The sequence below is a fragment of the Molossus molossus genome, unplaced genomic scaffold (assembly GCF_014108415.1).
Source record: "Molossus molossus isolate mMolMol1 unplaced genomic scaffold, mMolMol1.p scaffold_m16_p_6, whole genome shotgun sequence".
NCBI lineage: Eukaryota > Metazoa > Chordata > Mammalia > Chiroptera > Molossidae > Molossus > Molossus molossus.
In genome coordinates this window covers 69,260,061-69,275,926 of record NW_023425399.1, presented here as the reverse complement: position 1 = coordinate 69,275,926, position 15,866 = coordinate 69,260,061, and the positions used below count along the sequence as shown (strand labels likewise).

General features: G+C 36.1%; 1 protein-coding gene across 8 annotated transcripts in view; it reads right to left on the bottom strand.

Annotated features, from left to right (window-relative positions):
- Nucleotides 1-15,866, bottom strand: part of DLGAP1 (DLG associated protein 1) — a 329,410-nt gene that overhangs the window by 188,694 nt on the left and 124,850 nt on the right. For all 8 annotated transcript variants that reach the window (XM_036245132.1, XM_036245131.1, XM_036245139.1 and 5 more), the window contains exon 3: nt 2,405-2,582. In XM_036245132.1, the coding sequence (XP_036101025.1) occupies nt 2,405-2,582 (178 nt within the window). The remainder of the gene's footprint in view (nt 1-2,404; nt 2,583-15,866) is intronic.

Genomic DNA, 15,866 nt, shown 5'->3' with positions numbered 1-15,866 from the left:
GTACAATGTCCTGATAGGACAAGTGACAAGTGCTTCCATTTTAAATGTGTATAAACATTTTTTCCAATAAAAAAAATTTAAACCCACTGATGTATTCTACTCACAGGCCAACTGGATTTATAGATGATTCTACAGTTCTAGAAGACTATGTGATCATGAGGCTGTCCAGAATAAACAGAAGCTTAAAGTTTTAAATGCTATATTATATTGTTTATTGTGAAAAAACAAGGACAAGTCCAAATTTCACCAAATGAGGCACCACCTATTTCCCTGAGAGCTGGGTTTGTGAGCATCACTGGACAGCATTAGCTAGCAAAAATAGGTATGCATGCTCTTAGGAGATCTCTTTAAAGTAAGGAAATGTACAATGGGCAAATGTTGACATTCCACATGCTAGTTTTACTTGACTCTCATCCTGCCCTGCTCTTGGAACTTCACTGTGACCCCTGCTTTTCTTTGCTCTTCAAGAATCCATGTAGATCAAAGAGTAGGGACAAAGTGAGCGACATGGTTCTATTTTAGGGTCTCACTGTTATAGATCAGAGAGGCTTCAATGCTTAGTCTACAATTTCATCTTTTTTTTTGTTTTTGTTCAAATGCATTATTTGTTTCATCTATACCCTCACCACACTATACTATCACCTCACTATACCAGCATTACTGCCATCACCACCATAACCACCATCTGCACCACCACCATCACTACCACCACTATTACCACCACTGCTACCATCTCCACCATCACCACCACCATCATCATTAGCATTAATCCGCCTTGATGATCACAATGTCTGTCTTCCAAACCAGCTTTTCTGTCTTCAGCCTCTCATCATCTCCAATATTTCCTACATTTTTTGCCAAATTAATTATCCTATATCAAAATTCTGATTACATCTCTTACCTGCTTAAAAGCTGAAGTTTTAATTAGCCTTTAATCAATCCCATTTCTAATGAATAAAGTCTAGTCCACTGGGCCTGGAATGCAAAATCACTTGTATAAAAATAGCTCTAGAATAAAATTCAGGATAGGTTTCCCACTGCCACCTCTACAAGTATTCTGAGCTCCAACCAAACTAGAGCATTTGTTATTCCTTGTATATGCTTTAGGCTAGCATTTTTCAAAGTTAAGAATCAAATACTACTTTATTTGTTAAATTGTATATTCCTACACCCCATGCCTAGAAGCTCTCTCTTCAGAATCTGGGTTCTTAATATATGTTTTTCTCCTTAGCCTCAGGGATCTTGTAGACAATTTCATGACCACAAAGTCAGTCTCATTTAACATCTGGTTACTTACATCTTATAAGTGTTTATAAGGACTAATATTTCAAAAATACAAAGCAGTTGGCACAGTGCCTGACCCAGTAAAGGTGGCTTTAAGGTTCATTCTTGCTCTGCCTTCCTTAGAGTGTTTTTGTGGTGTTCAAGTAAATCACATTTGTGACAGCACCTTTAAGTTTTTTGTATGTTCTTCATTAGATTGTAAGCTTTTTTGGGGGAGAGGGCAGGGATTATGTTTTATTCATCACTGAATCACTTGCATAATTCAGCCCATTGTTTTGCTCAGTAAATATTACCTGAATTAATAGTATGGCACTTATTTTTTAAAATTGTGAAATAAATATAAATGAAGTGTTCCTAAACATCTTTAAAAAACAAACAAACACCCTTTGTTTTGTCCTTCCAGAGGAAGCTTCTGAAGCACCTTCTGCTTCTCTGTGGCCCCAGAAATCTGCAAGGTCAGGTCCTCCAAGAGTCTAAACCCTTGAGTTTAGGCAGTACACCTCTCTCCCACACCCTCTGAGACCTGGATGGGAGAGATTAGAAAAGCTTTAGCTGAGTCAATTACCTTTATTGAGTTTTAATCCCCAGTCCTTTGTACCAGTTCTTAGAAGTGGGCTTCTGTCTCATTACCAAGCCACAATATTAACCTAGGACTCAGTTGATGTAAATAGATAGTATCTCACTTCCTGTGCCTGGGTCTATGGTCTTGACCTGCTTAATACTTGTACTTCTATGATTAGATACTACCTTGGCTTTGCCAGTGTCTTTCTATTTGTCTTTCTTCTTTGTCCACACTGTCCTATTCTTCAAGCATCTTACAACTGAAGCCACATCCATTAACTTCTTGCTGACAAATTTTGGAACTTCACTTCATGAGTGTCTGCTCATGAATTTCCAAGGACTCCCCCGATGTGCTTTATTTATCTGCAGAGGACCCTTCACTTGCTAGTAGACTGTTGATACCAGATGCTCGTGGGGGCCACACACAAATAGCATTCAGACTAGACCTCCTGCCTGACTCCTCAGTGGTGTCCTGGGGGAATGACTACCTCCTCACTTCATATAGTCTCAGACTCCACCAACCCTTGTGCACTTAACGGCCTGTGACTAAGGTGCTCACCTGGCTGATGGTGCTCATGGCCCGCATGTAGCTCTCATTCCTGGAGCGGAACTTTGGTGATGTGAGCAGGCCTGCAGGGTCAAGGCTGTCTAGGCTTCGGTTGATGGAGACTTCACTTACTGCCCTCAGGTAACTGTGACTCCGGATCTGGAGTTTGGGGGAGTGTTCATTGGAAATCCTGGAAGAGAACAATAAAAGAGGCGTATATATCACATTCTAAAATGTAGATTTCATTTTAGCAATAAGGTGTGGCAGTACTATCATTCATTAATGTAGCACCTTGAATGATGGGCAAATAATATAAATGCCCTCCTATAATTGCTAAACTCCTGCGTGGTGTCTCTGAAAGAAAAATTTTCACAGGAAGTCATCAAGGTCTGGTGAGAGTAGAGAGCAATTAAATTCTGTCAAACCATGCAACAATATTGCCATTCACCTCTTCCCAGGCACCCTGGGGGAGGAGATGATAGCTCTGACTGCCTTGCCCCAGAATTCTGCCTTGTGTGATTTGTAAGCTTTCCTTTGTACCCCTTTCCTTTCTGTGCTTTCACAAAATAGAAATTTTAATTTAAAATTCCATTCAAAATGGCAAAACCTTATAAAATAAGTAGAAAGTACAAAAAAGAAGTGCACAAGAATTTTATGAAGAAAATTATAAAACTTCATGGCAGGCAATATACAAGACCTAAATAACTATAAAAGAAAATGATTTTTTCAGGATGGAAATATTAAATGTTGTAATACAAATTAAAATTTTCCCAAATTAATCCATAAATTTAATGCAATTGCAATAAAAATTTCTACAGATTTTGTTATTGGAATGCAACAAACTCCAAAAATTTATAAGGTTAGTAGCAGCATTATTCATAAACGCCAAAATGTGGAAATGATCCAAATGTCTATCAACAGGTGACTAAATAAGTAAAATGTGGTATATCTATGTAATAAAATATTATTTGGCCATGAAAAGAAATGAAGTACTGATACAAGCTACAGCTTGGATGATCTTTGAAAACATCATGCTAAGTGAAAAAAGCCAGTCATAAAAGACCATAGATTACGATTCCACTTACATCAAATGTCCAGAACGGGCACATCTATAAAGACATATAGTAGTGAAGGAGGAAGAAGATGCAGGATTGAGGGGTGATATCTAATAGGCATGGAGTTTTTCTTTGGGGTGATAAAACTGATATAAAATTAATTAATGATGACTGCACGACATTGTGAATAGACTAAGAGCCATTGAATTGTACATTTAAATTTAGTTCATTGTATGGTATGTTCATTATATCTCAATAATACTGTTATAAAAATTATGAGGCCTCAAAATAATCAGATTTCTTTATAAAGAGAAATTAAAGAGTAGACTATAGTGGGCAAATGAGAGAAGAAAAATCAGTCAAGGTGGTCTCAGTATTGCAATAATTTCAGCAAATGATAGGACTGAGTTAAATATCATTGGAACTTGAATAGATAGATCTGAGACTACACATGAAAATTAAATATAGAAGATGAATATGAGAAGGGCTCTAAGAACAGCCAGAACAAAATAATAAACAAAGAAGGAGAGAAATGCAGGTCTTAAATATACTTTATAGCTACAGTTATGAAAATAATGTGGTGTTAGTGAACAAACAGACAAATCAATAGAACTTAGTATATTGCAAAAGTGGCAATTCAAATATGTGAGGAAGTGATCAATTATTTAATAATGGTATTAGATAAGGTGCATCTATTTGGGGAAAAATGGATTTCTACTTTTCATGTAGATTAAAAATAAAAATATTTACAAATGTGAAGATGTGTAATATAATACAGAATAATATATTTAATTTTTATTATTATTATTTTGGTTGATCCTCACTTGAAGATATTTTTCCATTTTAGATAGAGTGGAAGATAGGGAGGGGAGGAGAGAGAGAAAGAGAGAGAAACATTGATGTGAGAGAGACACACTGATTGGTTGCCTCCTGCATGATCCCTACTGGGGCCTGGATGAAACCTGCAACCCAGGTACATGCCCTTGACCAAGAATCAAACCTGAGACCTTTTAGTCCACAGGCCAGCACTCTAAGCCCTGAGCCAAACCAGCCAGGGCCAGAAGAATATATTTTAAGAATATAATCTTAATTTCTATACCTAAAAATTAAAGATATTTACCAGAATTTTTTGAAAGAAACCCACAAAACTATAAAACCTTATGGAAAGCAATAAAAAGGCCTAAAAAATACACAGGAACATGGTGGATAAAGATGAAAGAAATGTTGAACAAGTAAACTACATAAAAATTAAAAACTTTCATTCAACAAAGACACTGTAAACAAAGTTAAAAGAAATAGACACTGAGTAGGGAACATATTTGCAACAGGGTTACATCTCTAATATATAAAGTGGACTTAAACATGAATAAAAAATGCAACCAATTCAAATAAAATGGGAAAAAGCTATAAAGAGATAATCACAGGAAAATAGATACACACATTCACAGGAAAATAAATCTATATGCTACCATGTATATGAAAAGATGTCCAGTCTCACTAGTAATTAAGGACATGTTGATAAAAAATAATTTACCATTTGCACATCAGATCCATGCATATCCATGTCCAAGTCCTCAGAGGGTAAAGATATTCTTCACATTCCAAATGTCCTCTGAGCAATGCATAATATTTCATCCATTCTTTTTTTTAACCATACAGAAAATTTATTTTATTTCACTGAACAGGATGTTGGACTTAGAGTACTCCAGATGAACTCAGTGGTTCCTGTTCTTTCCCTCTCTCAGCTTTACCATCTTGTGTTCTGACCTTGTTTTGGGGGATCTTCCTTCCTTGTAAGGCGGTTGCTGCAGGTCTGGGTCTTGTGCACATACAAACCATTAAGCCGCCACCACAGTGTGGCCACAGAGGCAGAGGCTGTGCATACGTTCTGGCCAGCAGCCAGTTGAGATCCCAGCCAACAACCAGTCCCAAAACCCAGAATGTGAGCGAGGATACCTCCAGATGATTGCGGCTTCCCCTGCCACTGAGTTTTTCCAGCTGATGCTCCAGGGCAAACACAAGCCACCCTCACATTGCCTTGTCTGCATTACTGACCTGCAGAATCCAAGATCATAATATTGTCTGTCACCAAATTTTGGGGTGGTTGTATCCATTCTTGAAGCTTGTATGGAATTACTTAAATATAATAGCCGAAAAAGATACACTCAATAATACTAAACCGAGAGAATTTGGTTAGCAACCACTTTTTGCTATTATACTGAAGGAAGGACCAGATTAAAGCAGATTTAGAATTGAACATAAAAAATAAACCCGTTGTGTATTTTGCTATTATAAAAGAGAAACTGATTGTTCAGGAAATGTTCCCTCTAGAGCCTTCAAGTAGCTGCCAAACATGAAAATACTTCTGCCAGGTCAAGCAAATATTTTCCATGTGTTATGTACTATTATGGGGATTCACAGTGGGTCATTATAAATGTCCATGGCAAAAATCCCAACCAACAAACAAATATACCGAAGAATTCATTTTCCCTTTACAATCTCTTCTAGGAAAAGAGGGCCCTAGCTATTTGCATTATAACCTAAAGTTCACTTCCCTTTAGAACCTGAGAGATTCTAAATGTTTCTTTGGCTGTTTTGCAACCTGGTCCAGAGCAATGATATTGCCATCATAAATGATGAGCTGTTCCAAATGGTTATCAGGACAGCAATGGGGTGGTTATTTAATAAATGGTGTATGTTCAGAAGGAGAAGTGGATGTCCACTGCTGTGAAAAATGAATGTGCTGGCTGAGATGGGGAAATGAGGCATCATTGAGACAATCACTCACCCTAGCCACTTGTTATGAAACAAGGCATAATTTCCAAATTTCAAAGTGAAAAATCACTCAGAAAGGATTGAGTCACTCCTAATAAAATAATACATGCATACTTTAATAATACACTAAATATAAGGAAGTGAACTCTTCCATCTCATCCATTTAGAGAGCAGAGCCCACAGCTATCAACATAAAGGTATAGTATGTACATGTATTCCTGATGTGGAAACATTCATTAAAAAGTACCCCAAATAGTGCATTGATTACTTTATGTTCACCTCAAAAGAAAGTTGATTTGCTAAGAGGAAAGAGAGTGTGTGTATTCACAAATATTAGCTCTCATATTAGATTATTTTTTTTTACATTGGCCTATTCAAACTGTATTCATTGTTTCCCGCTTTTCTCCCTAAATAAGTTACGCTAAGCTCACCTCTTGTGGCTTATCAGAACTGAACTGAAATTTTAGCCTGGTTGAGTCCCATTCGTTATCATGTCCTTTACACCCAAAGATGAGATGCCCTTAGGTGGCTGTGAGGATACAAACAAGCTTGGCCCAGTCTATCAGTAAGGTTGCCATTTCAAAGAAGAGAAAAATGCAATAATGCTCAGACCATAACATTTTAAACCAAGGTCCCCAAAGAGAAAATGACTAACTTTATTAATAAAAATGTACTTCATAAGATAAATTAACTCTGGAGATCTAATGTACAGCATGATGATAATATTTAAAATATTTAATAATAATACGTTGTGTATTTGAAATTTACCAACAAAGATCTTTTTTAATTTTTAAAATTGAGATATAATTGACATATAACATTAGATTAGTTTAAAGTGTACAACATAATGATTTGATATTTTATATACTGTGAAATGCTCACCATAGTAAATCTAGTTAACATCTATCACCACACAGTTGCATTTTTTTCTTGTCATGAGAACATTTTGTATTTATTCTCTTAGCAAGTTTTCAGTATAAAATACTATATTATTAACTATAGCTACCATGCTTTACATTACATCCCTATGACTTATTGATTCTATAACTGGATGTTTGTTCACTCCTACCCCCCCCACCTCTAGAAACCACTAGACTGTTTATATATCTATAAATTTAGTTTTTTTTTTAAGATTCCACATATAAGTGAGATCATATGGTATCTGAAAATAGATATTTAATTTAAAAAATTTATTTTGTTACAGATGTTTCTCCTTTTCCCTCCATTGACACCCTCCTCCCAATCCCGCCCCACCCCAACATTGTTGTCTATGTCCATGGTTACACATACATGCATATAAGTTCTGTGGTTTATTTCTTCCCTCCCCACCCATCCCCCTCTTCTGAGATTTGTCTGTACCCTACTTCTATGTCTCTGGGTCTATTTTGTTCATCAGCTTGATTTGTTCATTATAGTCCACAAATAAGTGAGATCATGTGATGTTTTTCTTTCTCTGATTGGCTTGTTTCACATAGAATAATACTCTCCAGGTCCCTACATGTTGTCTCAAAGGATAAGAGATCTTTCTTTCTTACAGCTGCATAGTACTCCATTGTGTATATGTACCACTGCTTTTTTATCCATTTGTCTACTGATGGACACTTGGGCTGTTTCCAGATCTTAGCAATAGTAAATAGTGCTGCTATGAATATAGGGATACATGTTATACTTTCTGATTGGTGTTTCTGGCTTCTTAGGGTATGTTCCTAGAAGTGGGATCACTGGGTCAAATGGCATTTCAATTTTTAATTTTTTGAGGTGTGTCTATTGAGAAATCAGCTGACAATCTAATGGGAGCTCCCTCGAAGGTAACTTTCTGTCTCTCTCTTGCTTCCTTTAAGATTCTTTCTTTGTCTTTAATGTTTGCCATTTTAATTATGATGTGTCTAGCTATGGGTCTTTTTGGGTTCATCTTGCTTGGGACTCTCTGTGTTTCCTGGACTTGTGTGACTTTTTCTTCAACCAAATTAGGGAAGTTTTCTGTCATTATTTCTTCAATCAGGTTCTCTATTCCTTTCTCTGATTCTTCTCCTTCTGGTACCCCTATGATGCAAATGTTGTTACATTTTGTATTGTCCCAAAGCTCCTTTAAACTCTCCTGCTTTTTAATATTTTTCCCCATTTGCTGCTCTATTTGTTTTTTCTTTTTCTTTTTTTTTCTATCTTGTCTTCTAACTCACTGAGTTGTTCTTTAGCTTCTAATCTACTATAGAATCCTTCTAAGGTATTTTTCATATCAGCTATGTCATTCTTTATTTCCTCTTCATTTTTATCCATAATTTCTACCTCTTCTTTTAAGCTGATGTAGTACCCATTGAGCTCTTTATAATTCTCACTAAGTTGCTTGTAGTTCTCATGAAATTGTTTGAGCACCCTTAAAATCATTGCTTTGAATTCTTTATCTGACAAATTGCTTTCTTTCATTTCATGTAGTTCCTTTTCTGGTGATTTCTCCTTTTCTTTCACTTGGGTGTTATTTCCTTATCTCACCAATTTAGCAGTCTGATAGCTCTAGGCCTGGTGAGGGATGTTAGGATGTGTAGGCAGGTCAGTGTGTGTCAAATAAGGCTGCTGTGCCTCCCAGATTGTTTTGGTGTATGGTGCCTCTTGCTGCTGTAGGTCCTGGAGGATTGACAACTGGTGGCTGGTATTGGTCTGTCATTGTAAGTGCTGCTGGTGTGTGTGTGTCCCATTGGTGTTCTGCTGGGGTGTGTGGGTCTAGTTGATGTGCTTCTGGAGTATACTGCTGCCTGATGGGGCTCAGCTCCTGATCAGTCTCTGCTGATGCTGCTGGGGGCAAGTGTCAGCTCCTGGTTTGCACTGCTATTGCTACTGTTGTTGCTAGGGGGTGCTCTCAGCTCCCAATCCTCTGTTGCTGTTGGGGGCTGAAGATGCTCAGCTCTCAGGACTTTGCTGCTTCTAGGGGAGGGGCTCCACTCTAACTCCACTGCTGCAGTTGTCAGGGGCAGGTCTCAGCTGCCCAAGCCTTGCTGCTGCTTGAGCTGGGGCACTGCTCCTGATCAGCCTCTGCTGATGCTGCTGGGGATTGGGCTAAGCTGCCGATCTGTGCTGCTGCTGCTGCCTGGAGATGGATGTCCGCTTCAGAGCCTCAGCTGCTGTTGGGGGTGGGGGTCCACTCCCACCCAGTCACTGCTGCTTAAATATCCTTTAATTTCACAGCAATTGCTGACCATCCAGGAGGAGTTAAAAAAGTCAGAGTCAGACACACACTGTCCAGGCTCCAGGGCGGGGGAGGCAGCTTGAGAGGCAACAGACAATACGGGGAAGAGCCTAGTTATTTGGCATTGGGGCGGGGGCTGGAGAGGCACCTTTCTCCTGCGCAGAGTGCTAGTGGAGGCCATTGTTTCTTTGGTGAGCCCTTCCCCCAAAGGCCAGCAGACAGGCCTGAAAATAGATCTTAAGTGGGGTCACCACACACAAAAAAATGTAACTGTGAGGTGATGGATGTTTTAATTAACCTAGTCATTGTACACTTTAAATCTATATAATTTTTTGGGTCAATGGATTCTACTACTAACTTTATGCTGACAACTCACAAATCTATTTGTAGCCCATAGCTTTCTTTGAAACTTTAAAACTAAACTTCTAATTAAAAACTGTACATTTCTACCTGGAATTTCCACAGGTATCAAAAAAATCATCATGTCCCCCTAAATGAACACATTACCTTTTCCCTCAAATTTGTTTCTTTTCCTTTATTCTACATTGAGATAAATGACACTGGAATTTACCCTATTACCAAACCAGAAGTCAGGTGTTAATCTTATCTCTTTTCTTAACTGTCCTAGTCCCAATGATGATCAGATTTTCTCAGTTTTACTTCCTGTCCACATTTAGAATCTTTCTGCCTCATCTTCTTCAACACTTCTTGCTCCATTACTTCTTTAGTTCAAGCTTCAATTTGATCCTCCTAAACCAGGTTCTGTGCCACCAGCCTTGTGGCCTCAAATGCATTTCTCTTTCCCTGTATGTGAAAGGACACTCTCCTGCTTAAAATCCTTCTGTGAATCCTCTTTACTGACAGGAGAATATCTATACTCTTTAATTACTTTTCTACTATCATTTTCCTACTTCCTCACATGCTATGCATAGTTCTCGCACTGTTTATCTTTGCATATGCTATTTCTTTTGCTTGAAATACAGCCCTTCCTCCACTTTCTACTCACAACTCTTACTTCTACTGATTAAGCAGGTTACTAGGTGTTAGAGCATCTATTCAGATCAATTATCTTCAGAAGGCCTCCTTTGTTCTCCCCAGACTCAAGAGAATACTTTTCCTTCTGTACTCCGATTGTGTCATTTATATTTCTCTGTTAAACACTTTTCTCGTTGCTGTAGTTTTTTGTTTACATGTTTGTGTTCTCTTAGATTATTAAGCTTTTAGAAGACAGAGCCAGTGTTTCATTCATTTTGTTACACAGTGGTACACTGGCCCTTCTTTTTAAATGACTAATAACAATACCTAACAGAACCTGAAGTGCTTCCTTTATGCTAGGTGCTGCACATAAATCATCTTATGAAAGAGATGAATGACTAAATATATAAATGAACAAAGGGAAATTTAATTGATCATCACTGTAGCTCTAAAATAGTTTTCAAAATTTCAAAATTGTATAAAGACCTTACAGGGATTTAAAAAATCTTCATTGTGATATAATTCACATATCATAGAATTCAACTTTTTAAAGTGTACAATTCAGGCCCTGGCAGGTTTTACTCAGCGGTTAGAGCATTGGCCCATAGACCAGAGAGTTCCAGGTTCACTTCCCGCTAAGGGTGTGTGCGTTTCTTCCCCAGCCTCAGTTGGGGTTGTGCGGGTGGCAGCCAGTTGATGTGTCTCTCTCACATCGATGTTTTTCTCTCTCTCTCTCTTCCTCCTCCTCTCCCTCCCATTCTATCTGAAGATAAATGCAAAAATGTCCTCGGGTGAGGATAAAAAAAAAAAATAAAGTATACACTTCAGTAGTTTTTGTATGTTCACAGAATTGTGCAACCATAACCACTATTTAATTAATTTTAGAACATTTTAATTATCTCTGATCCTCTCTACCCTCTAAATTCCTGTATCCGTTTGTAGTCACTCTCCATTCTTCTCACCCCTAACCCTTGGAAACCACTAATTAGCCTTCTGTCTCTATGCCTTTGTCTGTTTGGAACATTTCATATATACAGAATCATACAACATGGCATTTTACAAATGATGTTTCCAAGGTTCATCCATGTTGTATTATGTATCAGTACTTTATTCCTTTTTATGGAGGAATTATATTCCATTGTATGAATCTATACCACAATTTATTTGTCCATTCACCAGCTGAAGAATATTTGGTTTGTTTTTATGTTTTGGTTAATATGAACTTTGCTGTATAAATGATCAGGCAGAAATTTTTGTGTTGACATACACTCTCAATTCTCTTGGCCATACAAGCTTTATAAAAATATTATTCAAGATAAAAGAGCAAAAAATTTTACATATAGAGTGAAACTCTCAGAAAGGCAGAGTAGAAACTTTGATGAGTTTAATTCTGCACAAAAGCAATGGCAAAAAATAGGCAAAACTATTAAAACCAACCATTTCAGATCACTGAAAACCAAAGGCAGAGAACAAATGAAAATTAATTATTCGAGAAAAACTACTGAATGTAGATGTAAAGTCCGTGGTGATTAACTTGGTACACCCATTCCCCTAGCCTCCAGCTCTACTGCATAGTAGCTATAAACAGATGGCAGCCTCAAGATCAATGGAGGGGCTGCACCTCTTGGAACTTTGTTGAAAGCACCATTTTCGGTGCAGTGACCTTTCTATTGATTTCACTGTTTCTTGTGAAAGCTCTGTTCCCAGGGTGTTGACGATATTTGATCTGACTAAAAGTTCAGCTCTGTGGAAAAACCCTATCCCCAGGTTTTTATCAAAAACAGTAGGAATCGGTTGACGTTAACATCATAGCTACTTAAAGCTGTACTCTCAGTTGGAGCAAACAAGAGCTTAACCCGAAATTTAAAAGAAAGACCTAGAAAACTTGATGGCAACAAAGGATATTGAAGAATTTTGATATACTGCTGAGGACCTACAAGGCTTCATGTGTTCACAGGGCTGTTGTCATGCCCAGGAGAGACCTGGGAAAGCAAGGGCCTTGCTTATTCATCTGTGGCTGACCTTGAAACTCTGGACAAGCAGGAAGTAAAAACTAAGGCTGATTTTGTAAACCACCTGAAATTCAGAAGTGTGACTTCACATCCAGATGTTAGATGCCACTGGCAAAAGGTGGAAGACTTATTGGCTTAAGATATTTAAGGAAATATTCTGATCAATCATTGGTTGACCACTAACCTATGATGACTCCAGGTTAACCCAACAAAGCCAGGTTTAAAAATGAAAGTGAAAATTAAAATAAAAAAAAAAGGAAGCAGGGAAGTCAGTGGCTATATGTTGCAGGGATTATAGACTGTAAAGAACTAGTCCAGGAAAGGCACTAAAGAGTAAGCAGCAGAAGGGTGAAACAAACAAAATCAATAGCAAAAAGAAACTGGGGTTTTGGGGAGAGAGAAGATAGAGGGGGAAATCTGTAGATAAAAAAATTCAAAATAAATATCAAATTAAAGAAACGGGAAGCATAAAATGTAATGTCTAGGGATCCATACTTGAATCATAAGAAAATAGGAGGGAATGATTATCATAATAGTCAGGATAGTGGCTATTTACTAGGAGAAGGAGACAATTGTGATGGGGTCTGGCGTAGCTGGCAAAATTCCACTTCTTGATTTATATGATAGTTACAAGAGTACTTGCTTTATAATAAGTCATTAAGTTATATTTCTGTATATATATTTTATTTTTAAATTATAAAAGTTTAAGTAAAAAGAAATGAAGCGCTGATTCAAGAATTGCTACAATGTAATATATAAAATGCATAATTTTCAGCAAAATATTAATTAAAAAACTTTATAAGTATAAAGATATAATTTATATGACAATAGCACAAAGGAGGGGAAATGAAGGGAGATATATTAAAGGAAATTTTCTATACATTATTGAAATTGAGTTAATATTACACTGAATTAATTTATTTTAACTTTAGATCCACATTGTAATCCCCACAAAGAAATTTAAGTGGTATAGTAGAGAAAACAATGTATAACACACAAAAAAGGAATAATAGAGAAACAGAGGAGCAAAAGAGACATAAGACATACAGGAAACGAACAGTAAAATGATAAACCTAAATCCTACTATAGTTATATTAAGTATAAATGGATTAAATACCTAAATCTGAAGGCAGAGATTGTGGGACTGGATAAAAAACAGAATCCAAATATGTGCTGTCTATAAGAGAAATTCTTTAGATTAAAGAGCACAAATAGGTTGAGAGTATAAGAATGGCAAGACCAAAGACAATTGGAGTGGCTATATTAACATTAGACCAAATATACATTAAGATAAAAAATGTTACTATAGACATGAGGAATATTTTATAATGATAAAAAAATAAATTCATTTACAAAAATGCTAAAATTATAAACATATGTGCACCTATCCATGGAGTTCCAAAATAGATGAAACACAAACTGACAGAATTAAATAGAGAAGTGTATAATTCAATAATAATAGTTGGAGACTTCAGTACTCCACTGTCAATAATGGATAGCACAATTATACAGAAAATCAGTAAGGATATAAGAGACCTGAAAATATTATCAACCAACCAAACCTAACAGACACATACAGAATACTTTACCGAACAAAATCAAAATACAATTCTTTTCAAATGCACATGAAACATTCTCTAGGATAGACCAGAGATCAGGCCATAGAACAAGTCTGAATAAATTTAAAAGAACTGAAATTATACAAAGTGTGTTCTTTAATAACAATAGAACTAAATTAGAAATCAACAACAAAAGGAAATTTTGAAAAGCCACAACTATTTGGAAATTAAAGAACACATTTCTAAAAACCCATGTGTCAAATAAGAAGTTACAAGGAAAATTACAAAGTATTTTGAAATAAGATACAAATCCAATATATCAAAATTTATGGAATGCAGCTAAAGCAGTGTTTAGAGGAAAATCAATAGGTATAAATGACTATATTAGAAAAAAAAAGATTTACGAATATAATTTAAGCTTTCACCTTAACAATCATAAAAAAATTAAACTTGATGTGAGCAGAAGGAAAAAATACAATAGTTATTAGATTGAAAATGAATAAAATAGAAAACAAAAAAATTAGCTGATTTTGAACAAAAGTTGGTTCTTTGAAAAAACCCTAGCACTTTCAATAGAGTAGATTAACTAAGCCACCCTCCCACCAAAAAATAGATGACTAAAATTAGAAATAAAAAAAAAGATATATTAGAACTTACTTCAGATATTAAAAGGATTATAAGAGAGTACTAAATTCAACAACTGAGATGAAATGGCCAAATTTTTAGAATCTAGAAAAACCAAATCAAGAAAAATTACCAAAACTAACTCAAGAAGAAATAGAAAAGCTGAATAGGTCTACAACAGGTAGAGATGTGAGTTTGTAATTTAAAATATTTTCAAAAAGGAAAGCTCAGGCCCCAATGGTTTCACTGGTGAATTACATCAAATGCTTAAAGAAATAGAATCAATGCTCCACAAACTGTTCCAGAAAATAGGAAGAAAAAGGAATACTTTCAAATTCATTCCATGAGGCTATATCACCCTGATACCAAAGTCAGACAAAGGTGTTGCAAGAAAAGAAAATTAAAGCCTAATAGCCCTCATTAATATAGACACAGCAGTCCTCAGTGAACAATAGCAAACTGAACCCAACAACATACAAAAAGGATTACACAATATTGCACAAGTCAAATTTATTTCAGGAATGCAAGCTTGATTTAACATCTGAAAATAGATTAGTGTACCCTATTATAGAAAAAAGGACAAAAACTACATGATCATCTCAATAGAAGTAGATACAGCATTTGAAAAAATACAATAGCCATTCAGGATAAAAAAAAACAAAACTTCTGAATAAACTTGGAATAGAAGGGACCATTCTTAACTTGATAAAGAGCATCTATAAAAACTTACAGGTAACATCACTTGATGAAATAGTAAAGGCCTTCCCCATGAGGTCAGGAACAGAGTATGAATGACTTTTTTTTTTGCCATTTCATTTCAACATGGAGTTTCTAACCAGTGAAATCAGGCAAGAAAAAGAAAAAAAAGTTACACAAGTAAATATCTGACATATCCAAAACCGATCAATGAAAATTGGACATTGGATGCAAGTCTTGGCTTTGTCATTAACTATTTGAATGACCTTGAAAAAAAATGACTTGAAATCTTTGGGATTCAGTTTTCTCATCTGTAAAATGAGAAAGCTCTAAATTTGTATGATGCTATAAAAAAAGGTGGCTTCAGTTTAAAGTAATTTTCTTGATGACACTGACCATAATTAACCAACAAATATTTACAGAATATAGCTGGATTGCAAATGCCCAACTTTCCTTCCTTTGTTCCAGATGCTCATACTAGCGGGCACATAAAGTCCTTATTTCAAACTTTGCTTCATTTGCAACACCATGTTGACCCTTAAACATTAATTTTCCGTCTGTTTGTTAGGATTGTAACTTCATAAAGGGATCCATTTC